This window comes from Dreissena polymorpha, chromosome 4 (genome assembly GCF_020536995.1).
Source record: "Dreissena polymorpha isolate Duluth1 chromosome 4, UMN_Dpol_1.0, whole genome shotgun sequence".
NCBI lineage: Eukaryota > Metazoa > Mollusca > Bivalvia > Myida > Dreissenidae > Dreissena > Dreissena polymorpha.
In genome coordinates this window covers 117,910,442-117,935,844 of record NC_068358.1, presented here as the reverse complement: position 1 = coordinate 117,935,844, position 25,403 = coordinate 117,910,442, and the positions used below count along the sequence as shown (strand labels likewise).

General features: G+C 35.6%; 2 protein-coding genes and 1 long non-coding RNA gene across 3 annotated transcripts; 2 read left to right on the top strand and 1 right to left on the bottom strand.

The window, feature by feature from the left end:
- Positions 1 to 3,683: 3,683 nt before the first annotated feature.
- Positions 3,684 to 7,562, top strand: LOC127879642 (uncharacterized). The gene is made up of 6 exons (XM_052426622.1): positions 3,684 to 3,846; positions 4,827 to 5,010; positions 5,163 to 5,279; positions 5,710 to 5,880; positions 6,785 to 6,905; positions 7,456 to 7,562. The coding sequence occupies exons 1-6, from the start codon at positions 3,802 to 3,804 to the stop codon at positions 7,466 to 7,468; spliced, it is 651 nt and encodes a 216-aa protein (XP_052282582.1). The 5' UTR covers positions 3,684 to 3,801; the 3' UTR covers positions 7,469 to 7,562.
- A 1,588-nt stretch (positions 7,563 to 9,150) lies between these two features.
- On the bottom strand, positions 9,151 to 16,538 carry LOC127879651 (uncharacterized). Its single transcript, XR_008049184.1, has 4 exons — positions 15,716 to 16,538; positions 13,392 to 13,445; positions 12,148 to 12,187; positions 9,151 to 9,342 (listed from the first exon to the last, which is right to left on the bottom strand). It is a non-coding gene; the product is annotated as an uncharacterized LOC127879651 (long non-coding RNA).
- A 2,028-nt stretch (positions 16,539 to 18,566) lies between these two features.
- Positions 18,567 to 24,777, top strand: LOC127879644 (cytochrome c oxidase subunit 5A, mitochondrial-like). Its single transcript, XM_052426624.1, is given in 6 exon segments — positions 18,567 to 18,855; positions 19,300 to 19,390; positions 21,671 to 21,775; positions 23,364 to 23,526; positions 24,252 to 24,295; positions 24,537 to 24,777. Coding segments are annotated over 5 exon segments (426 nt in total). The 5' UTR covers positions 18,567 to 18,802; the 3' UTR covers positions 24,266 to 24,295; positions 24,537 to 24,777.
- Positions 24,778 to 25,403: the final 626 nt, after the last annotated feature.

Here is a 25,403-nt window from a genome sequence, read left to right as displayed (position 1 = left end):
AGAAACAGGATAACATCGGAGTAGCACCGTTAAAAAAGAAAAAAGGTAACTTATTATCTGATGCCAAAGAAAAAGCAGAAATACCTGTCAATAAAACTCGCAAGGGGAGTTAGACAGTATAGATAGATAGATGGTTGGATGGATGGATGGATGGATGGATGGATGGATGGATGGATGGATGGATAGAGAGATAGATAGATAGATAGATATTTTACTGACGCAGTTTCAATCTGTGTCTACAATAGACAGTGCTACTTCGGTGCAATAACACCTAAATTGTCAACCTTTTCCGACGATACATCATCTTCAAATTAACTCAAAATGTGTATTGAAACAACTTTTAGATATTAATGTGTCTAAAGCTTGTGGTCCTGATAGCAACCCGAACATTATTTTGAAAAACTTGTGCAAATGAACTGTCGACAGTGAAATCTTTCAGTATTCGTTAAACACCAGTAAACTACCTCAGGATTGGCGCCTGTATTTAAGAATGGAGACAAGCATTCAGCTGAGAACTACCGACCAGTAAGCCTTACACCAGTAACGAGCAAGATTCTTCAACATATTATATGTAGCCACCTTTTAAAACGTTTTGATACATATAGTGTACTCAATTATTAATAACTATGCATGATCTACTGACATCTTTTGAAAAGAAACAAAAAGTTGATATTGCAATTTTGGATTTTAGTAAGGCGTTTGATACTGTGCCGCATGATCGTATAATTACAAAAAAAATTCACACTATGGAGTTAAAGGTCAATTACTGTCTTGGTTGTCATCCTTCCTTAAAGACAGATCTACGAAAGTTGTAGTTGAAGGTGAACTCTAGAAGCATACACGTTGATTCGGGCGTCCCACAGGGGACTGTACTCGGTCCGTTAATGTTTTATGTCATATCAACGACTTGCCACTCAGTGTAAAATCACTGGTTAGACTTTGCGGATGATAAATTATTATACCGTCAAATACGTAACATCTCGGATCGTGTAAAATTACAAGAAGATATAGCTTCACTAGAGTTTGAGCACCAACCTGGGGTATGAAATTTAATGCAAAAAAGTGTTACATTCTACGTGTTAAAAGTAAAAGTTCGTACTTGTACGAATTGGATAAAACACTATTGAAACATGTAGACTCTAATCCATACCTTGGATTACTCATATCAAATGACTACTTGGTCGAATCATGTAACAAACATTTGCAAAAATGCGAACACACCGCTCGGGTTTCTTAGACGTAATTTAAAACACTGTCCCCTAGAATGTCGTAAAACAGCTTTTATCGCATTGGTTCGATCTCAACTTGAATATGGTTCAATCATATGGTACCCCTTTCTTAAAAAGGATATTGACAAAATCGAAAAAGCTAAATGTCTTTGTGCTCGTTTTATAATGAATAACTACAAATACATAGAAGACGGATGTGTTACAAATATGCTCACTCCTTTAAAACTGAATTCTCTTCAAGACCGGCGCGTCTATAGTCGTTTGGTGATGCTCTACAAGAACGCACGGGGTATGGTGTCGGCAGTGGACCCAGATGGATACCTGATATCTAAAACTCACCGAAGAACTGTCAAAGTAAAAACTTACTCAGACTATACATCGTCGAACATTTTAGACCGACATATTACAAATAACTCTCGTGCATTCAAAATTCCTAGTGCTCGAGCAAACCAGTACAAAAACTCTTTTTCTTGGAAACACTTATGTTGTGGAACCATCTGGACGAAAGTGTGGTGCGCATGCAGACAGTCGATGGATTTTAACAAGATCACTTCTGAAGACTCTTCCCCCGTAGAAATATACTACAAGTGGTCCTTCTACGTATACGAACAGATACAGATAAAAAAAGGCGGCATTAGTCAGCCGCACTGTACGACCGTGGAAGTTTCTGTCACAGCCATAACGTTTTCATATATTGATGGATTTTGAAATAACGCAAATGTTCACAATCATAAGACAAGGTGTTGCATGTATCACTGGTCTCCTTAGCTACACGGTCAAGGTCACGCCTATAATTTAGAGGTTAGATTTTCTGTCTCGGCCATAACATTGCAATATAATAATGGATTTTGAAATTATTTGACACATTCAAATCTACCTTAATAAAACAAAGTGATACATGTAAAAACCGTCTCTCTACCTTCAAGGTCAATATTGAAATGTGACCATGTAGCGACTGGAAAATGTCTGTATTTAGCCATTACTTTTCTATATAATGATGGATTTTGAAATAACTTGGCACAGATGTAAACCATCATACACAATGTGTTCCATGTAAAATGATTCTATGGTGAGAACAATAGGCGACATCGCAACGGTTTATACATTGACGGTGCTGACAATGGGGAATTGAATACGATGTGACCATCTTGAAAAAGTGAAGGCCTCGCCGTATTTAACGATTCTCATCGAGGAGACGAACGACGTTGCCATGAAATGATCGTGTACATTTCTTGAAGAAGGAATGAATTGTTTTCCTCTCTGTTCTTGCTCTAAAATACGGCAACCCTGGGGCCATTTTTTACCTTAGTTTCATTCATCGAGGACAGTGATTTGGACATGCAGATGATGTGCGACTTCGGTAGCGATGGTGCCAGTGTGATTGTGCATGCACAACAGAGTGACACATCTTGTCAACAACCACTGTGTGCGCACACGTTGGCACTATCCGTCGTCAAACCTTCCAAAGATATACCCTACCTTTTGAAGCTTTATGACGTTCTATGCGACCTACATTGTTTCTACTAGAAAGGTCCTGTCCGAATGAGCGGTGACCTGATCTGCAAGTCATCATTGAAGATCCGACCATAGAGCTAAATGGTGCAAAAGACTTGAGATGGCTTTCTCATGACCAGGCTGCAGATGCGCTGCGGAGGTGCCTGCCGTCGGTATATTCATTACCAGTTGACAGCTCGAGGCATCGGAACGGCATGGCTCTTGAGCGACTGGTCTTTCGCTGTTTACGCAGGGCTTTCGGTTCGAGTTCGCGGTCCATATGATGTGCGACGTTCTCCCGCGGTAATACGGAGGTACAGTGTCTGGCCGAACACTTCCGCCTTTCAGTGTGTGCGACTTGCAGTAAGCCAGTGGAAGACTGTCCGTGGAGCCCTCTCCGACTCGAGGAAGACGGCAGACGAGGCAATGGCTTGCTTCACGGAAAATGTACAAGAGCCACGTCAACATTTTAAGGCCTGATACCATCGGTCTTCTCCTGACCACGTCTACTTCCGACTGTGAGCGACTGTGAGCGAGGGTTCAGTGCCCTAAAATGTATCAAAATCGACAACCGAAATACTCTGTCCACCAATGTGCTAAACGTCCTCATCACTGTCAGCATCAAGGTTCCCCTCGTTGGAGATTTTTAACTTTGCACGGGCGTGCGATAACTGACACAACAACGTGCCAGGCAACGTAGAACGGACAATAAAAAAAACCGCCGAGCGGCAACTGTTTTTTTCGTCACTAAATTTTCAGACAGCTGTTATTTTTGAATAAGCTGTTATTTTTTTAACTTTCTGACACGAACACATAAATTATTTTTAAGTGCCCGAACACTTTGTTATTACGGGTATTATCTTCACTATCTGTGATGTAGCAGCTTTAAATACTAGTATGTGAATTAGCTTCGTCAGACTTCTCTGCCATTTACACTGCGGTTGATTTATTGTCGGCAACAAGTTTAATAATTGGTGTGGTTGCGGCCCTGTTAAGATATACATGTGTACATATACACATACGGAGCTTTGCTTATCTTGTATACGTGACTGGCCATGATACAGAACAGACGAGAAACATGAAGGTCGTTGTTGTCTTGGCTTATCTTCAGGGGTTCGCCACAGTAAGTTTCTTTGCAATAGATTATTATAACGATATTAATACAATGTTATACACGCAACGCGTATACAATGTCTTGAACATCTTTACAACTTGTTTAACCACCATCGCCCATGTTATATTCTCTTGTTTAACCACCATCGCCCATGTTTAACCACCATCGCCCATGTTATATTCTATGTAATTTAAAAAGCAACAACATGTACATGTAGACGTATAAAGATAATTCGAAGTGAGTATAAGGTCTTTCTATAAGTTTACACATCAAAACATACAACAGTAGAAGGAAGACTTACAAAAAAAACAAAACGGTTTATCAAATGAACCAGGTTACAACAACGCTAAGAAACTGTATTATATATTATAAAAGTAAAATTAATCCATCAAGTGTTGTTTTTTTTTAAACAGACAATCTTAATGATTTTTTAATAACAAACACTCGATACCCTCTGCCCTAATTATCTTCTCCATTCGTCGAGGGTAATAGAATGAATAGTCAAGGGTATTCGATGATGTTGTCACAGACTTGTCCAAACGAACCAAAAGCTGCGCCTTCATCACCCACAGGTGGTTAGCGTGTGGCTATGATATTAATTAATGAAAACATCATTTTGAATGATAAATAAACAAATTATAATGAAAAATCAACTTTTCTGAAAAACACATGTTTCACTATCAAATGTATATATATAAAAAAGGAAATTAATGTATGTGTTGAATAAGACCGGGTTCATGAAAATCGCTGCATACTTGATGAAGTTTTGGCTTTTCAAAGCGATGCTTCCTGTTTTCGGTTGATTTTGAGTTGGATACCTTGTTATATATTTATTTGATAGTGATTTTTTTTCAGAAAAGTTTAATTTTTCGTACTTATTAATATCATAGCCACAGGCTAACCACTGTGTCCTCACCCAGTCAATTGGAATACACGCAAACACGACCAGCAATACCGCGACTTTTACACTACACAATTCCCTGATCCAGGCATTCCCCACTACCGAGCAGCTCGAGGTGTATTGCTCCACCAGCGCGCAATGCGCGGCTGATGAGTGCTGCGTAAGTTTCTACCAGCCGGATGGTCGCCGCCGTACCGTCGTCGAACATTTGGAAACACGACACATGCGCTTTGTTGACGGCAGTTGTCACAAAAACGGCACCAGTGGCTCTAGTATTTCGTTTTCAATCCCTATATATTTTCGCTATATCGTGGTGTGTATTAGCAAAAGATAGACTTGAAGCTGATTTATTAGAAACTAATAAAAGGTGCATGGAGAGAGTTACTTGAAATTAAAATCAGATTGATCAAATTGATTATTTCAGAGTGCTTTGTGCACGAGCTCTCGACAGGCACGTCTGGTTTGTTCTACGATTGCCCGTGTACTAGCGGCTACAAATGCCAGGGGTCGGGAATGGTGGAAGTTCCACTAGGGGAAACTGGTATGTTTGAGATCATGATGGTGCTGTTCGTATATCGGACATTGTGTGTGTAAATGTGTGTGTATTTTGCCTTCAGAGGTGTTTTTAAGTATATTCAAAACCTAATGTAAGTATTCACACATATTTTCCAAATCCCAATGTGTGGCCTGTTTAACCATACGTCAGTTCATTTAGCTTGGGATATGGAACTAAATAATCCACAAACCCTCGTGTTTAAGAAATCACAATCCGCTTTCCATTCACTGCTTTACTTCGGGGATTTTCGATGGTGGCATTTTATTGTTCATGTGTAGTTTCGGATTCATGCAATCAATTGAAAAGAATGCTTCTTTTACTATTTCAACTTATAAAGTAAAAACAATAACACGAACACACAACAACTTGTGCACAAACCCAAAATTCAAATGCCTCACTTAAATCTCGTCTACAGGGACCTGCCAGGTTGCGGCAGTCACGGTGACGTCGACGCTTCACCAACCATGCGCTTCCGGTGCGGACTGCAGCGACAACGAGTGTTGCGTCAATGATGATCGACCCATCGGAAAGCGTTCTCTGACTATGGGATACGCCCACTGTCAGTCTATGGGATTGGACGGGTCTGGTAATCATACCTATACTTGAATATGTTACACAACTCTGTAAAGCTTTTAAAGAGGTCTTTGCACGTTTTGATAAATTGACAAACAAAACAGGTTTCAGATTCGCAAATTTTCAATGTAGTTATGATGTGAGGAAACGGTAGTACTGAACATTTACAAAGCTCTAAAATATCCATTTTATGCATCTTTTGACGATTTAAAAACCGGAAAATTATAAAGCAACATCGCGAAACGATTGAATTATTTGAAGAGTTCTGTTGTTGTCGGCGTATTTTGTGATACTACGAGGATTGCATTTTTGAAGTATATAATACATAACTCATTGAATGAGCATAGATGGCCGAGTGGTTTAAGCAATAGACTTTTACTCCAGGCGTCAGTGGTTCGAGCCCAGTTGAGCGTTACCTTTTTTCTTTCTTTTATTTTATTATTGTGATTTTACAGTCGCTTTTTAGATCCAATGTTTACATTTATCAAGATAAAGCATGTAATTACAAACTTCAATACATGCCAAAATCTGTGAGAAGGTCCCTTTAATGTTTACACGTGTGGCCAATTAATTAAGACAACCTTTAATCACGCAATGACTACATGTACAAAATGATGAATATACCCGTGCAGGAATGTTAATAAGTTTTTGGACTTTGTATCAAAAATCGTCTGCAATTATTGGTTACGTAAACAGACATGCAATGCTCGTATTACTGCCTTAGATTTCCATCCGATTATGTGAATGCATTTTGCCTATGTTTATGTCCAGAAAATCTGTTTAACAGAGGTATTTGACGATAATTAGTTATGTCGTTTATCTTTTGTTCACATATTCATCTGTTACAAAACTAGTAGAAAAGATGCTTAAACCTGTATGTGAATATATGCAGCGCCTAAGTTTAAGAATCACTTTAGGCTGTTTGGTGCGCTACGGATCCGGCAAACCTAACGGCACTGTGTTCCGGTGCCCGTGTTCCTCTGGCCTCACGTGTCATGGCAACCACGTGTTTGACATGCCGCTGGGCGAGACCGGCACGTGAGTGGGGCTTAGTGTAGGCTAATGAATTAGACGGGCGACTAAATCATCATCATCATCTGACATCATCATCATCATCATCATCATCATCATCAACAACATCATCAACGTCGTCGTCGTCGTCATCATCATCATCATCATCATCATCATCATCATCATCATCATCATCATCATCATACTCATCACCACCACCATCATCATCAACACCACCATCATCATTATCATCACCACCACCACCATCATCATCATGACCACCACCACCATCATCATTAATCACTCATCATCATCATCATGAATGATATCGATGATTGAGGATGTGAATCAGTAGATAGTACTTACAATAGCGAGTATAATTATGAGTATGCGCAATTTATACCTATTACATTCAGGATTAGTATATATTTTGTTTCGTTTCCACGCACGCATGGTAAGTTATGAATTGGTTAACGAAGCAGACTATGATGGTGTGTATGCCACTAAAAATATTTAAGTTAATTTTATTCTGAGATTACAGTATGTGCGAATTATTTGTTCTGTTCCTGTATTACAGATGCGGTGCTTGAAACGGTTTTGATTGCTTGTAACAAGTGGACGTCTCATTCACATTTCTGTTGTATATTACGTTGTTTAGATTTTAAAATAAAAACAGAACACCAATTTCTTCGTGCATGCATGCCCTCTCCTCGACGAAAAAATCATTTTTCTTTATTATTGCATACTTAAATTGCAAGAGTCAATTATGCTAATCTAAAATAAAAGAGTTCTGATTGAAGCTTATCTTGGGCTTGCTAAATAACAAAGACGTTTTTCGCAAATTTACTGATTTAAATTTGCTACTAAAAGATACGCTTGTCATTTACTAATACCTTTTATGAATCTAAAAGCGACGTTTGCCGTCATTTAAGAGACGTTGTAGGCGAATTTGCTGATGCCTTTATGAAATAAAAAAAAAGACGTTTGTCCCGAATTTATGTATTACTAAAATATGGTTTACGCGAATTTTGTGATAATTCTGTATACAACAGACTATTGACATTTATAGAAAAAAATAATACAAAGAGTCCTACTAATCGTGCTTTCAGCTAACCTACTTAACCAATTTATGCCTAGTGGACTCTCCCATCCTTCTAAATTGGATCAATTTATTTTCAAAATTAGGGATGTCTAGTATATTTATTTCTATATTTAGAACATTTCTCACAGAAATTCCTTTAAGCAAACAGCGCAGACCCTGATGAGACGCCGCATCATGCGGCGTCTCATCTGGGTCTACGCTGTTTGCCAAGGCCTTTTTTCTAGACGCTATACATAAATGGCTTGATAGAATTGTACTTCCGTCAATATATTATTTATTTTGTTCCTTGCAGAAGAATGGCCATGCTTGAGAGATTATTCTGCGTATATAAAAACGCATTTGTCGGTTAAAAGGTTGAGCTACTACTATATATTATGTATTCAATTGCAAACTTAACACAACACACAGTGGTCCTTGATCTTAATTATCTTTCCTCATCCGTGGAATTTCCGACAGAAAAAAACACTATCAGCTATAAAAACATTCCATGCAATTTAATTATCCAATACAGATGAATTATGACACCAATTATTATTTGCAAACGCCGTTTTCAAGCGGCGACGACAACATGAACCAGAGGACTTTATGAATATCCGACGTAAATTGCATACAAATAAGAACCGATAAATCTCATCAAAATCTCTTGTTGAGACAAGTCATTATTTGCTTTTCAAAGACCAATCTTTCTTTCTGTATCGATTGCATTTTGTTCAAATGATACTGATACATATTTGCGGTTGAATCATTGGATATTGTTTCCACGCTAACAATACACAGCGTATCGTTTACATCTTGTTACTGTTAGTATTCCGTTGTGATGATTGCTACGCCTGCGATTGTTTAAGAAAATAATACATGTAACATTTATGGTTTCCATAGAGATTTGCGAGCGAAATTCTTATCAAGGGATATAAAGTTGGCTGCAAATAGTTATATGGAAATTTATTTATTGGTTGTTATGAACCGTTTTGGATGTAAAGATAATAACTTCCAAACAGCTTTTAGTAATTTCTGATTTATAAAGGATATACCCGGTAGTTGTCCATGAAGATATAACAGAAAAATACAAATACATCAAGTAGTGTTACAGTGATGTGTACGCATGACATCAATATTCAAATAAATAATTTAACCTGTTTGTATTATACGTGATTCCTTCAGATAAAAAAAGAATCATACGTTTACGCAAGCTTAAAAATTGGATATTGCAGAATGTTTGTCATTGCTTACCTCGTCGTTTCTATGGTGATTATGAACCTTGACCACGGTGTAGGGAGGGCCGAGAAGGTACACGTGCACAGTTGTGCGAGCAGTCGGTTCTCGTCAGGTAGGTCTTAGCACCGAAATATTATATCACTATATCTGAAAATATACCATTTTTATGTGTGCAAAATATTTTGCTATTTGATTTGACTTGCGAAATATAAGCTCAATCTAAATAGTTAACTATCAATTTCAACTCTCGAATAATAAAAAAGACCAACAGTCATAAATGCAATCAATTCACCGACAATGCAAACACAACAAATGGCCATTAAAGTAATTTGATGTGTATAAGCCTGGTGATGACACCTAAACATGCAAGCCGAAGCATCGCAAGTTACAACAGTTAAAGTTGCATCAATCGGCCTAGTACAATTCGGTTTTGAAAATAAAGGAACATAACGTTTATTGTTAAGTCGTAATGACGGCTAACCCATAAATTTGGGCCCTTCAACAAAGTCTTGTCGCTTGTTGAGAAGTTGTATTGCGCATATTCACATCATCGTATTATTGTTATCACGATTTTTTATTGTTTAATTTATCATCATTACCAGCAACGCCAGCAATTAAACATTTTAAATTATGATTGTTTTAAGCATTGATTTTGTGTTCGTTTGCCTTCTTGCAAACAGCGTATCACGTACACAGAGTTAGAATTTCACCGCACATCTTAAAGTTTCAATAACCAAAGAATAAGGATGCTTCATGAAACCTGCTTCCGGTTTTGTTTTGTTTTCTTTTCACTCGACATACGTGCTCAGTAATTGTTGTTCAGTTTCAGTTGATCCGGATGAAGAAGAATTTACCCTGTTGACGGAATTGAACAGAAAAGCAATATTAAATCATGGCGCTAGCAAATGTTCCTTAGACAGCAGCAAGCGAAAAAACAACCTACACAGATTTGTTCCATTTAGGAAGTTGAAGGGTTCGAAGTCACAGAAAAGAAAGATGAAGAAAAAGAATAACAAAGCATTAAGAAACAAGAATTCAAAACAAAGATAGCGACAGGCCATTTCAGGTATCGCGAGTATAGAATGTCACACAAGCGATGACTCTTAAATTCAGAAGTATATGAGCCTTGTTCTGAGCAAACTGGGCTTAATGTATGTGCGTAAAGTGTCATCCCAGATTAGCATGTGCAGTCCACACAGGCTAATCAGGGAAGACACTTTCCGCTTTTATGGTATTTTTAGTTTCAAGGAAGTCCCTCCTTACCGAAAATCATGTTTAGGCGGAAAGTGTCGTCCCTGATAAGCCTGTGCGGACTGCACAGGCTTATCTGGTATGACACTTTACGCACATGAATTAAGCCAAGTTTTCTCAGAACAAGACCCATATGATGGACTTTTATCGATTTAATGGATCAGTGTTTTTCAAATAACAAAAATCGAGTACATATATAGTCACGTATCAATATGGGAAACAACGATATCTGATAGTTTCTTATGTTTATCGTATTAACCGGTACACAATGTTATATTTCCCGGTATACGTTTTCCTTCTTCACAGGAAGGCAATTTAATGGCGAGGATTTCCAACATTCTAAGCGTGTGAGGGCTTGTTCGCAAATGCAGTAGTGTCTCTGTGTGTTTTAAGTTCATAAGGTCGCTTCGTGCCGAACGGACGTCTTTCGATGTCACCTCATCCTTAAAATTAATAACGTCAAAAGACAAGACGATTTGACTCGTTTTAACTTTTAATAATATGAACATCAGCTTCCAGTTAGTTATGTTGCGGTACGGACATTAGTCATGGCAGGGGAATACTGCCAGGAAAAAATCCCACGCAGTTGGTTGGAGTTTGTTATTGAACGCACCATGATACATTTTAAATTACTTTATACCACCAGGTACATCTATATTAACAACACACGTGTCCATAGGGCACATATACCTCCCATTCCACTTTTTTCTTAACCCTTTCCCACTCAGAAGCAAAGTGAAAATGGCTATGCGCAAAAAGCATAAAACCAGAACAGCCTGCGAGTTACTCGCAGTCTGTTCAGGTTTAATGCTGTTTGCTGCTCATCAGTATCTAAGGGTTGGAACTGAAACCTTTAAAACTTGGATCTAGTAAGAAAGGCCTTTTTTTATTAAATTAATCTTTCTAAGTGACTACAAATGTGTCAAAATACGTATCTATCGTAAGTGGTAAAGGGTTAAAACTCTGCTAATGTCACAAACTAGTTGCTTTATAGCCAAATGTCTATAAACTTTTATAAGTGACCTTGACCTTTAAGGCATTAAGATAAGCAACACTTGGACTCTTCATGGCAGTCGTATACTTACAAATGCATGAAGGATGATAATATGAGTCATGTTGTGAGAAAACTGGGCATAATGCATGTGCGTAAAGTGTCGTCCCAGATTAGCCTGTCAGGGATGACACTTTCTGCATTAATTGGATTTTTGCTAAGAACAGACTTCACGAAAAATGACATAAAAGCGGAAAGTGTCATCCCTGATTAGCCTGCACAGGCTTATCTGGGATGACACTTTACGCACATGAATTAAGCCAAGTTTTCTCGGAACACGACTCATATTACATTATATTATATTTTCCCCACACAGGACCTAAAAATTCCCAAAAGAAGGTTTCTGAAAAAAAAAAATAGGTCTCAACATTTAGTTCATCTCCTATCAAGTTATATAAGTTGAACCTTAGTTAATGTTTTATTGAAATCACTTTTGTTCTCAATTTAAAAGTATTTGTCAAAAACGCAAGTATCAAAAACACTTAATTTTCCAATTTAGTAAAAAACAACGCTGTTTTTGCAATCCAAAGGGACCGGGCCCCATTCACAAAATGATGGAAAAACCCCGACTGCAAACGCACTGGCAACACTGGGTAAAGAGATGTGCACTACAAAACATTGTAAATCCCTAATACATGTATTATACTTACTCATATATACCGATGCTGTATTTTCTACATCCTATGGAACCTGTAATAAAAAGTTTTGGTAAGAATTGATCCATGAATTTTTTTATATTACCAAACCTAATTATGGTTAATTAATATGTTTCAGTCAATATTAGACAGACAGAGGTGAAACATTTAGACTGATCTCAACTTGTAAATAACCTGTAATAAAAAGTTTTGGTAAGAATTGATTCATGAATTTTTTTATTACCAAACGTAATTATGGTTAATTAATATGTTTCAGGCAATATTAGATAGACAGAGGTGAAACATTTAGACTGATCTCCACTTGTAAACAATGTCAACAATAATTCATAGTTTCAAACAAGAGATGTGTTTGTCAGAAACACAATGCCCCCTACTGCGCCGCTTTGATACATGTTTTTTGACCTTTGACCTTGAAGGATGACCTTGACTTGACCTTTCACCACTCAAAATGTGCAGCTCCATGAGATACACGTGAATGCCAAATATCAAATTGCTATGTGAAGGGACATAGAACTTATGAGCATTTTTCCCACCTAAACGTGAAACCAAAACGCAAAGTGAGACGGAAAGACGGACGGTCCGATCACTATATGCCCTCCTTCGGGGGCATAAAAATAATTATTTATTGTTAAATTGTTTAGTTTAGAATTTGGAAAACAACTATTTAACTGTGTATGCATATTTGTGAGTAGGAATTTCCTGAAGATGCACTAGACTAAAACCCGAGATTACAATATTTGATTGCTTTATGATCAATTTTCTGCCAAAATCTAGTAGCATTGCCCTGCTGGAAATTCATTTACCAAGAGGAGACATTCTCATGAATGGGGGATGGTCTTCTATGAGGTCGACAATTTGCACAACATTAAACAAAAGATCTAGGAAATTTCTTAGTCTACAATGTAGTTATAAAGGTTTAAAAGCAATGCCTAATGAGGCTTATCATTTTATTTTTAATTTATGCCAAAATACTGTAAAGTTAAATAAGTTTTTACATTTTTAGTTTTGACCTAGGGAGAAAAAAAGAAAGACTGACTTAATGTGAAAATATAGGAAAAAAATATAGGAATTGTTCCATCCAAATATAGGAGGTTTGGGCTTGTTTAGGGTTAAAATATAGGAGTTTTATGGTAAAAAGTAATGTTCTAGAGATATGTACAGAACTTCTTTCTTACTTGTTTTCTGTCAATAGTCATTAAATTCATGTGTTACTTAACAAAACAGTCCCTCATCTTCACCACCAAAGCAGATATGCTGATGCAGCAACACACTGTGGTCATCAATGTTGACACCTGAATTTTTTTTATTAAAATAGTTAAGGTTCATGTAGAGGCTTCATTTTGAAAAATGTGGGACCCCAAGCATTGAACTCAAATTTGACTAAAGAAAGAGTGCCACATTGAAAATGTATACATATATGCTTTAAAGGATGTTTTTCCTTCAAACTGCTACCAATTTTGTACATCAACGTATCATACCATCCACAAAATCAATCAAAATACAACGCGATTTTAACACTAAAATATACATTATTTTCAAAAATCTGAATCATATTTATTCAACGTATTTCGGCGGAAAATTATATAACTAGTGAATAATATCGACATTGACGAGGGCAAGTTACGCTTAAATAGTAAAAAAAGTTTACATATCTAGAAATATCAAAACTCGAACACATGTCATTTCATCACCATGGGGCAGCCATTTGTAAATTCATAAAATAGAAAGAAACATGTTAAAAACTCACTCATCGCCTAATTGACATTCCAAACGGTTGACGATGACAAATGCATTGGATTGTAATCTTTCCGTTGATGTTTGCAAACTGCACGATCAGACCTTATAAACACTCAAAAGAATAACTATGTAAGAAGCATTTCACCAATGTTTACAATTGTTGTCGAATCACCATACTTATATTATTGCGCATAAAATAGTACGCTTACAGACTGACAGAAAGATCGATACGTAACTCCGTTAAATTCATCACGGTATACTATTCTATTGATAATATATAATAACACATCGCTTTAACAATCTAAAAGGAGAAATAATTCTTTTAAACAAAGTTTTTAATTACGAAAGTGAAAACAACGGAAGTTGGATGGATATTCTGTGAGATGCACTTCGGCTCCAGAAAAACAATACAAATAAACTAAAAAAGACGTGTAGGAGACAATTTTCAGCTGGAAAATATTTGTAATAGGGTAAGTGATGATATCTCTACGTGGTCATTTCTGTTATTGAGTGCGATCTCTTGCTGATTAATGTTAATAGTTGTTTTACTAGTTGCGAACCAACTGTCAAAATATGTTTGTGCTTTCTCAGGTATGTGTATACACATACCCGGTTTTCTCACCACTGCACGTGGTTTCGACCGATTTGTTTTGCACGTTTTTCTACGGAGCACAGAGAGTGCCACGCTTTCAAAATGGGTAGAAGGAATCGAAATATAAAATCAATCGGTTTGCCAATTTCTTTATATTCCTTTACAATTTTATATGTCGTCTGCAATCTATTTCAATTTGAGATGGTTTAAATTTGCAATTTGGTTGAGAGGTAAATGACAAAATTGTTAAGCCTTTGAAAAAGAATTGTGACTCTTATTATCCACCATACCTGGATTTTTAAAAAGTAGTTACGTTTTAGTTATTTTTAGAACTTTGTTTAGGAAATTTATCCAAAATAGGCAGTTGAATAAAAACTCATTTGTTGTTTTATGACAATAATTTTCTGTGAAATGTTGCTAACTTGACCTTGTATATGTATATAGCTTTGTATTTATTCAACTTAAGGTAGTGCATATCCTTCCTAACTTTAGATTGAGATTTTGTAAATAAGTGTAAAAATGTATTGGTTTTAAACCAAAATATGAATAAAGCACACAAATATTGAATGTCAAAAATGTGTTAATGTTATTCTATCCGTCTTTAGCTTTAAAATGATATATAGTTTGACCATATTGTACCACATTGAATGAAGAAAAACCAAAGCAAATTTTTAATGAAATTTATCCCCCCCATCACCTTAACAATCACCAAAACACAAAACATTATTAAACATAGTTTTACAACCTAACATAAAGAGTGCAACATACCATTGATAATGAAATTATTGAAACCGAAAACACGAATCACATGTAGTATCATATCATGGTATATAATATAAATTCTGTATTTTATGCACATTAAAATTTCAATACACTGTTCAATCAAACATTTTTAGGACACGGAAAGAACACCAAAACATCCTATATGATAAAAATTACATACAGAATATAAGATTTTTCTTGCAGCTTCAGTATATAAATATATTTGAAATTGATTATTGAACATCAAAATAATTAACTTTTTTTTAACAGCCTCCTAAATGATTCTACAAGACTCCCAATGACCTTAAATATTTAAATAATTTTCAATATTCAAAAGAATTGGACGCCTGTAGATATGCTCAATTCCATCTAAGATCAGGAAGAGCATTAAATATCCCCTCATAAGAGAATCCCTGGGGAAAGACCTGTTACAACTTTCTTCTACTTTTTCAGCCTAGGATTTGTTCTCACCTTTGAAATGGTTGTATTTTTCTTCATCAAAGGTGTCCATATAGAAATCGCAATGGTTTACAACAGCACTCCTGCAAGATGGTGATGCTTTGGAAGAGGAGGGACAGCTTTTTACACTGTAATTTAAAATATCTAAAGGCAGTATCACTTCTTATAAGTATTTAACAAAAGAGGAAATTTTCAGAACAAAATTGAGGAAATAAGTCAAAAATATGGGAAAATATAGGAAATATAGGAGGTTTTGAGAAATATGGGAAAATTCTCCAAAATATAGGAATATAGGAATCAGTTGACTGCCTGGAAAGAAGGCGCAGTTACCTTGAGTGGTATAATACACATGTTACATAATTTGGGGAATAATTGGGTAACCGAGACCACTATAGTGAAAGAAGTGCACTTTGTTGTTGTGGTTGCAATAATCAAGTTGCAACTAGAAACAAGATTTTTCATGTATAGGCTGCTGCCTCGAATCAAGGCGGCACTTAAGTAGGTAAAATGAGCAACATTAAATATTTTCAGGGATAAATAAACACAAACAGATCATAAATTTATTCTTTATGCTCAAATTAAAACAGCTTACTTGATGCCATGTGCTCGCTGATTTACGCTATATTTATATTATATTACTGTAATTACTCCAGGTTTTGGGACACTTAAAAATAATTATTTTCTTTTGTGTCTGAAAATTTAGATACCACAAATTTTTTAAAAATACAGGTGTTCCAATAATTAGAAACACTAAAAATATTACATTGATGATCGAATACGGGTATGCATTGCAATATGAGCATCCATTATATCAACAACTAATATAATACGCTCGTAAAATACCAGGCAGTGTAGTATAAAATACTGTTAGATATGCTTGCAATTTATTTAAAATAATTAAACATGCTTAATTTTGTAAACGAAAGTTACTACACTACTTATGCGAACGGATTCAGAGGTGAGCATTTCATTTACCAATATATCTACTCAAGTATGTACTTGCAGACTTCCCGAAACTCTGTCGGACCTACGGACATGTCCGACACAAACAGTCAAGGGCCGATCAAAATATTTAACTAATCAACCCACAATGTCAGGCACAAATATTTTTGGTTTTCCAGAGAAATTATTTTTAGAACATCAGCGGAATACGCACATTGCGGATTTTGTGAAATACGAGATTACGAGAATTTGTGAAATTTGTATTCGACAAATGTATTCGTCGGTCAGTTAACCCACTGTTGATTGGTCCAAAGTTGTTTTGTCAAAAATCGGAAATAATCTGTCAGTGCTCTGTGAAATATGTTCTAGAAATACATTTGGTTCCCTGCTTATTGTCGAAGATTAAAAAAATGCATGCTTCAAGCTGGGATCTGTACATTTGACCGTCATTCGATCGACTTTTAGTCGACTTTTAGTTTAAACAAAAGTGAAAGTTAAACAAAGCAACAGCTTGCAGTTATCAACGATATCAAGGAACTAGCACGGAGTTTAACGGGGATTCATAACCAGGTGATTTTGTTTTCATTTTCCTTCTTTTGAATTAAGTTCATTTGTAGTAAATAAGTAAATGTAAATAATGTGGAAGTTTTTGAATGTCGCAAAGGATAAGCGCCCCTCTTAAATTCGCTGAGTCTTAAAAGACAGACCATGAATTTAAACAAATTACTTTGTTACTCAAAAATGTGAACTTAAGAATAAACTTATGTTATCGTTTCTTTCCAGAGCAATTGCCTCCAAGGAGCTCGAGCCTGGACACTCGCAGAACGATGAAGAAGACTGGGAACAAGAAGACAGTGAAGATGACATTAAGCTTTTAAATAGATACGATACAGATAGTTATTTTTTTAGCGACTTTAATAATGAGGAGGTGGATGTTAACAAATTTTGTTACTTTACTTCGTTACTCAAAGTAATATGATAAAAAACAAGAGCACCGCCTTGCGCGGGTGCAGACCACTCATCAATTTTTCTTTTTAAAGGTGAAGGGACTCTCAATTTCAATCACAAAGGAGGGAGGGGTGGAGTGAAGAGGGGTGTATAGTGTGTAGGTGTGGTCATTTATTACATTATCTTCCAAAAATGCGAACAAAAATGAAAAAAAATAATTCGGGGGGGGGGGGGGGGGGGGAAAGGGGGGGGGGAGGGGATTCTTGGGTGCGATGGTGGGACGGTATTTCCAAAAAAAAAATTAATAAATATTTGTGTTTTTTAACCGTTTCAAAAAATAATTGGGGGTGGGTGGGTGGGGTGGGGGTGGGCTATAGTGTGGTCATTTATGAGATGATCTTTAAAAAAAATATAAGGGGGGGGGATTTAGGGGGGGGGGGGGGAGGGGGGAAGGGCGTGGGGGATGGTTTGGGTGGAGTCTATTGTGGAATATCAGGTAAGAGTTGTTTTGTCAAAGTATCAATCAAATCTAATCATAAATAAAGAAGTTATGGTAATTTTAGCAAAATTTAATAATTTGACCTTGAGAGTCAAGGTCATTCAAAGGTCAAGGTTATTCAAACTTGCCAGGTACAGTAACCTCATGATAGCATGAAAGTATTTGAAGTTTCAAAGCAATAGCCTTGATACTTTAGGAATAAAGTGGATCGAAACACAAAATTTAACCATATTTTCAAAGTTACTAAGTAAAAAAAGGGCCATAATTCCGTAAAAATGACAATCAGAGTTATACAACTTTTCCTTTTACTGTCCCCTTATGATAGTTTGCGAGTGTTCCAAGTATGAAAGCAATATCTATGATACTTTAGGGGTAAAGTGGACCAAAACACAAAACTTAACAAAATTTTCAATTTTCTAAGTATAAAGGGCCCATAATTCCGTCCAAATGCCAGTCAGAGTTACATAACTTCACATAACTTTGCCTGCACAGTTCCCTTATGATAGTTAGTAAGTGTTGCAAGTATGAAAGCAATAGTTTTGATACTTAAGGAATAAAATGGACATAAAATTTCAATATTTTAAGTATAAAAAGGGCACATAATTCTGTCAAAATGCACGCCAGAGTTAACTTTGCCTGCCCAGTCCCCTCATGATAGTAAGTAAGTGTACCAAGTTTGAATGCAATAGCATTGATACTTTCTGAGAAAAATGGACCTAAACGCAAAACTTAACCGGACGCCGACTCAGACGCCGACGCCAAGGTGATTACAATAGCTCATAATTTTTTTTCAAAAAATAGATGAGCTAATAAAATGATAAAGCAATATTTACGTATTTCTAATAATTTACATTTTTCTCAGTTTTGTTTGAAACTTCACGTATATTCTTTGGTCTGACAGAATAACCTAAGGTCTGACAGAAAATTCTGTCCAGTCAGACCAAATGTCTGACTGAAGGCCGTTGAGTTTCGGGAAGTCTGTACTTGTAATTTATGCAATAAAATTTGTAAAAAACAAACATCTGCAAATTACGAATTCTTTGTTTGTAATTCAGTCGTTGTCGAACACCTTCAATTGTTTGTATAACTTGCAACAGGGTGCATTACATTTTTGGAGTGTTAAGTATTTGTAGGGACTTTTTTCTGAGGTCAAACCATTGTTTATCACTTGTTATTATCCCGTTAATGACAGTATGTATTGTTCCAGTTACCTGCAGGCAAACAAAGATTTAATGAAGCAGATTGACTCCGGAAAGGCTGATGGCTATGAATTACGTAAACTTCTCACAGAAATGCAGGTAGCATGCTTGAATATGTCTTAGATTGTTCGCCTCTGTACTTGCTTGGAGCCTCCTCTCAGGTTGATTTTTTCTTAAAAATCTTCCATGCTGAACAATTGCACTTGTTACTGGGAAACTTTTTATGCCCCCGGATCGAATGATGGGGGGCATATTGTTATTGGCCTGTCCGTTTGTCATTCTGTCATTCTGTCCCAAAACTTTAAAGTTTTGCGATTACTTTTGCAATATTGAAGATAGGAACTTGATATTTGGCATGCAGACAGACAGAATAAATTATTAACGTCTCACTTTTGTACATAAAACACAATAAAACAATACAAAATCATTGTATATATATATATATATATATATATATATATATATATATATATATATATATATATATATATATATATATATATATATATATATATATATATATATATATATATGTGTACAAAACCACTCTAAAAGAGTTACGAGCGACGATAGTTCTAAAAATTCTAAAAGTGTTCAATTATATACATAATTGAATCTTTCACATCTGTTAGAAATATAAAAAAAGAATCTTACGGTTATTCGATTTATATGATTGGTGTTTTTAAAATAAATAAAAATTACAACTGTTAGAATTATAAATAAGATCCTGATGAAATTCCGTTAAAAATTATTAGTTTTCTTAAAATAAATAAAAATATATATCATCAAACAATATAGTAAGAGAACATTTCAATTTGTACATTATAAACAGTTTTGTACTTATGAAGTACAAAGTATATTATTATTTGATACGAAATTGACTATGCGCACACATTAAATGGATTATATATACATGTGGTTGGGTCGCTTCATTAAAATGTCATGACAAGCTCAGGCACTGGGTTTAATGATGTGATCATCTGACAGCAAGAAGTTCATTTTTTCTCTTGGGTTTAATGCGTTGAAATTTTGTTTTTTTATTACATAGCGGACACATCATTAGGGCATGTTTTTCATTTTCAACACACGTCTTACAGATAAAACTATCGTTCATTTTCTGGTAAACCTTCATACTGTCCTGTTTCTATACAAAGAGGTGCAACACCACAGCGGAATTTTGCCAAGGCTCTACGTTGTGCTCGACTTATCGTAGAACACTTGACGTATGGCTCTACAGTGAATTCTGTCATAAACTGCCTATAGTTCTGAAGTTTATTACCCCCATTTGCGCGTATTTGACCATGTTCTCTATTAACAGTTTCTTCCCAATTAAGCTCAAATGAATTCAACATGGCTTGTTGATAGCTATTAATTATTGACGTTTGTTGAGCTTTGCTGTATGTGTGTCCATGGCTGAGAGCGGCATTTTACAGTTTTGTATTGACTGATAAGATTATCGTTTTGCTCCAGTTGTTTCGTTGTGCGCCTTGTCTAGTTAAGTAGTCAAAACACTGTTTATCTCATGGAGCTGCACATTTTGAGTAGTGAAAGGTCAAGGTCATCCTTCAAGGTCAAAGGTCAAATATATGGCATCAAAGCAGCGCAATAGGGGGCATTGTGTTTGTGACAAACACATCTCTTATTTTATTCTATTGTTTTGATTTTTTTCTTCCGATTTGTTTATTTTCTATGGAAGAAAAGTTGTTGAAATTCTTCTAAAATTGTAAAAAATTAAGCTTAGCCGTAAGAGTTTTTGCAAACACGGGACTTAACTTAGGTTATTACAAGTGGACATTACAAATATTAATGAATTAAGGACATAATATTATTTTATGTTCTTCATCTAAATCATTTTAAAATGTGTATATTTTACTTTATTATATTTGTCACACCACACAGACTACAGTAATGACAGATAAGTTTAATATTAAACAATGAATATTAAATTAATAATGAATAGGTGATTTCTGTTTTGTCGTCCCACATAAGTCCCCAATGGTCAAACCGGTCCAAGGGATTGATGAGGATGATTTTGAATGTTAAAACTTAAAAATACAATTATTGTTAATATTTTCCCCAAAAAATATTCCATAAAATGCAAACATTTTACCCCCATTCTGTGCCTTTTGCTTGTTTGTTTGCACCTTAAAAAGTCATGATCATTTTCGCAACTAGGCAATTCAACTGGGTACATTATATTAATTTTTATTTGATTTATCTTGTTGTTTAAGTCATCAAGATTTCTTTATAGAACTTGATTTTCAAAACGTGCCTAGCAATTAAAATATTTACATGGAGACATGTGTTTAACCTTTGTCTCTTGGGTCTGTGCTAATCATGATTTGGATTCTATGATAATTGCGGTTTCCATTTTGATAGGGAGCCGACTACATACCAGGATCGGAAGAAATTGAGAACTTAATGAACGCCTGTAGGAAATTAAACGACTTCAGTCTAGCAGTGCGTGTTTTGGAAGCTGTCAAGGTAAATACTGCAAAAGAGACTCAACATATACTGATAAAGCTGCACTGAGTGATCTCAAGGTGTTGATAGTGCACAAATGACTTTGAGAAATAAACAGTAGGACATTTCCAAATATAGAATTGATGGAATAATTTAGTTTAATATCTCTAAATATGTCTGTAGAAAATCACAAATGTGTATTCCTGAAGTAAGTCTCGCAAAAATGTAAATCACTTGTTATTTTAAATTTGACAAAATTGCTATAGAGATTTCTACAGATTTTGGGAAATTTAGCCATAGGCTTTGTAAATTATATAACAAAGTCTAAAATTCTTATTAATATTTTATTAATTTAATTTTAAGCTCGAGTATTTACAGAATAGTCTGAGCAATACTGCTCACAAAACGATGGCATCATCGTCGTGACATACACTTTTCCCTCTAAAAGAATTTAGGCAGTTATTCTTTCTGAAATTTTTTGAAGCAACTGCTCAAATTTTCACAATTTCAAAGCGTTTGCGCCTCATTTTTAGCTCACCTGATTGCTCAGGTGAGCTTTTGTGACTGGTCTTTGTCCGTCTTATGTGCGTCCGTCCGTTAATATTTGCTCCTAAACACTCTAGAGGCTACATTTTTTGTCCCATCTTCATGTAACTTGGTCAAAAGCTTTGTCCCAATGAAATCTCGGCCGAGTTCGAAACTGGGTTGTGCGGGGTCAAAAACTAGGTCACTAGGTCAAAAAATAGAAAAACCTTGTAAACACTGTAGAAGTCACATTTCATGCCCAATCTTAATTTAACTTTGTCAAAATGTTTGTCTTAATGATATCTTGGTCGAGTTCAAAAGTGGTTCCGATCCGTGTAAAAACATGGCCGCCAGTGAAACTTCATAGGTACATTGATCATGACTCGCAGATGACCCCTATTGATTTTCAGGTCACTAGGTCAAAGGTTAAGGTCACGATGACCCGGAAAGTAAAATGGTTTCCGGATGATAACTCAAGAACACTTATGCCTAGGATCATGAAACTTCATTGATACATTGATCATGACTCGCAGATGACCCATATTGATTTTCAGGTCACTAGGTCAAAGGTCAAGGTCACGGTGACTCAAAGCAGTAAAATGGTTTCCGGAAAATTACTCAAGAACGCTTATGCCTAGGATCATGAAACTTCATAGATACATTGATCATGACTCGCAGATAACCCCTATTGATTTTTCAGGTCACTAGGTCAAAGGTCAAGGTCACGATGACCCGAAATAGTAAAATGGTTTCTGGATGATAACTCAAGAACGCTTAGGCCTAGGATCATGAAACTTCATAGGTACATTGATCATAACTCGTAGATGACCCCTATTGATTTTCAGGTCACTAGGTCAAAGGTCAAGGTCATGATGACAACTTGTTTTTACACTAACTATTTAAAAAATGTCTACATTATCTTAATAACATACATTTAAACAAAGATTCTTGCTCTGAAATGAATGGAAAGTAATCGATATGGATGATAATACAAAGCTAAAATTTTTAACATGAAAAAAGAAACAACTCACAGCAGAAATCTTGACCTACTTACAAAGTTCATGTTTTACTACCTGTTGCACAGTGGAAGTGAGGAACTGATGCAGCACTATACAACAAGCTATTAGCCAGTGTGAAGCCCACCCTAGATAAACTGGGGATCTCCACTGTGGACCAGATTGGTTATGAAAAGCCGGAGTACTGGTATCCAGATGCCGATGACGTGCACAACTATGACCCCAAAACTGGTACGTTTGTACACAGACGTGTTTGACTTTGTTGTTTGTTTGATGTTAATTAGGTTGATGTTAATTAGGTTTTGATCTTGAATTGGCATTAACAAAGAAAAGTTCCAATTTCACTGAGTCCCAATCACAAAACAAGTCCGTCCTTTTTCAGTAGGTCATTATGCTGATTTCCTTTTTTAGCTCGGCGTTTTCGGAGAAAACCCGAGGTATTGTCATAGCCAGCTTATCGTGTCATCCGCGTCATGCTAAAACCTTAACATTGGCTCTAAAATCAAATGCTTCCACCTACAACTTTGAAACTTCATATGTAGATGTACCTTGATGAGTTGTACACACCACAACCATTTTGGGGTCACTAGGTCAAAGGTCAAGGTCACTGTGACCTCTTAAAAAATTCTGACAAGCTTTCATTTATTCAAAAAACTGCACTCGTAGCCGAGCATGGCACCTGTTATGCAGTGCTCTTGTTGAATACATGTAGTGTTATTTTAAAGTGCATTAGGATTGACTATTTGGCACTTCTAGAACGGTTATTACCATATTTATTGTACAGTTATGAATTGTCTTATCAATTTAAGAGTTTGCATTTTTTACAGTATTAATATGTTTTGTAACATTTTTGTCAGACACAAAGGTAACATAGATTAAGATTTGTGCACACATGTTTGCGGGTTCTGGAAACACTGCTTCAACAATACTTTAAATTCTTTGCTCTTTGTTGACAGGAAAGGAACTGTAGAAATAATAGCAAACTGGGACAAACTATTTTGTAAGTACATGCACTTGTAATATTTGTTTCATTTTCATGTACTTAAATTAATTTCCCTTCATGAACACACTTAACTGTCATTTATATTGAAATATTGTAGAATATTTCTTACTTAAATTTCTTAATTTTCATTAGTATATGCACCATTGTTGTTGCTACTTGGAAATTACAAAATCTCGTTAAAAAACAAACCATCTTGAACAAATTTGAGTGTATAACCCCTATTTATTTTATTTTTCAGATGGTATTAAAACAAGGAGGCAAATTCCAATGAATCTTCATACCTTGACCATGAACTTGATGACCATTTAATGTTTAGGGACTATTTATTAAAACAGTATATGTGAAGAGTGAGGACATTATGTGTGCTTAGAACTTTGGTGGATTAAAACATCTCTGCATGGTAACTTTTGCAACCATTAAATGTCATTTATGAAAATGTTGAATATGTTTGAAGACTTTGAAATAAAATGTTGATTGTACATTATGTATTTTTCTGATAGTGCTTATAACAGATGCATATTTTTAGCGACCAGTATTCCAGAAAGTGTTTCTCCGAGGACCATGACTCATATTAATAGGCTTAAAAGTATGTGCCTGGGTGTTCTGATGAAGAGAAAAGTATTAATTGAAGTTTCTTGAAACTTAACATATGCTATTATTTATAGCATTTTAACTTGTACTCTTGGAAATATGGTCAGTTTTTAAAAAACCTCACCAGGTATATGACGTGAGGGACATAACTAGTTTCCCACCATCTGGGAATTTGTCTACAAGCTCCTGCTCACCTTAAGCGCATTATTATTCTGCCATTTCTTTGTATACAATGTGTCAGTTGTGACTCAATTTTTTAAGGAAAAATGAAGTGGGTGTAAAGGGCAAGCAGCACCCATAAAATTAAAAGTAAAATAATACAAACATCTTTTTTTAATCATTCTTAAAATAAACTTTTTTATTCAGATACTCAAAGACTTTTATTAGTGACACTTGTATACCCGGTACACATTTTGGTTTAAGTTTTAAAATGTCATAAATTTGTCATCCGAGTCTTTGAAGTACTTCCATTTTGGGGTTTTTGAATATTTTTTTCATTATCTTATTTCTGCAA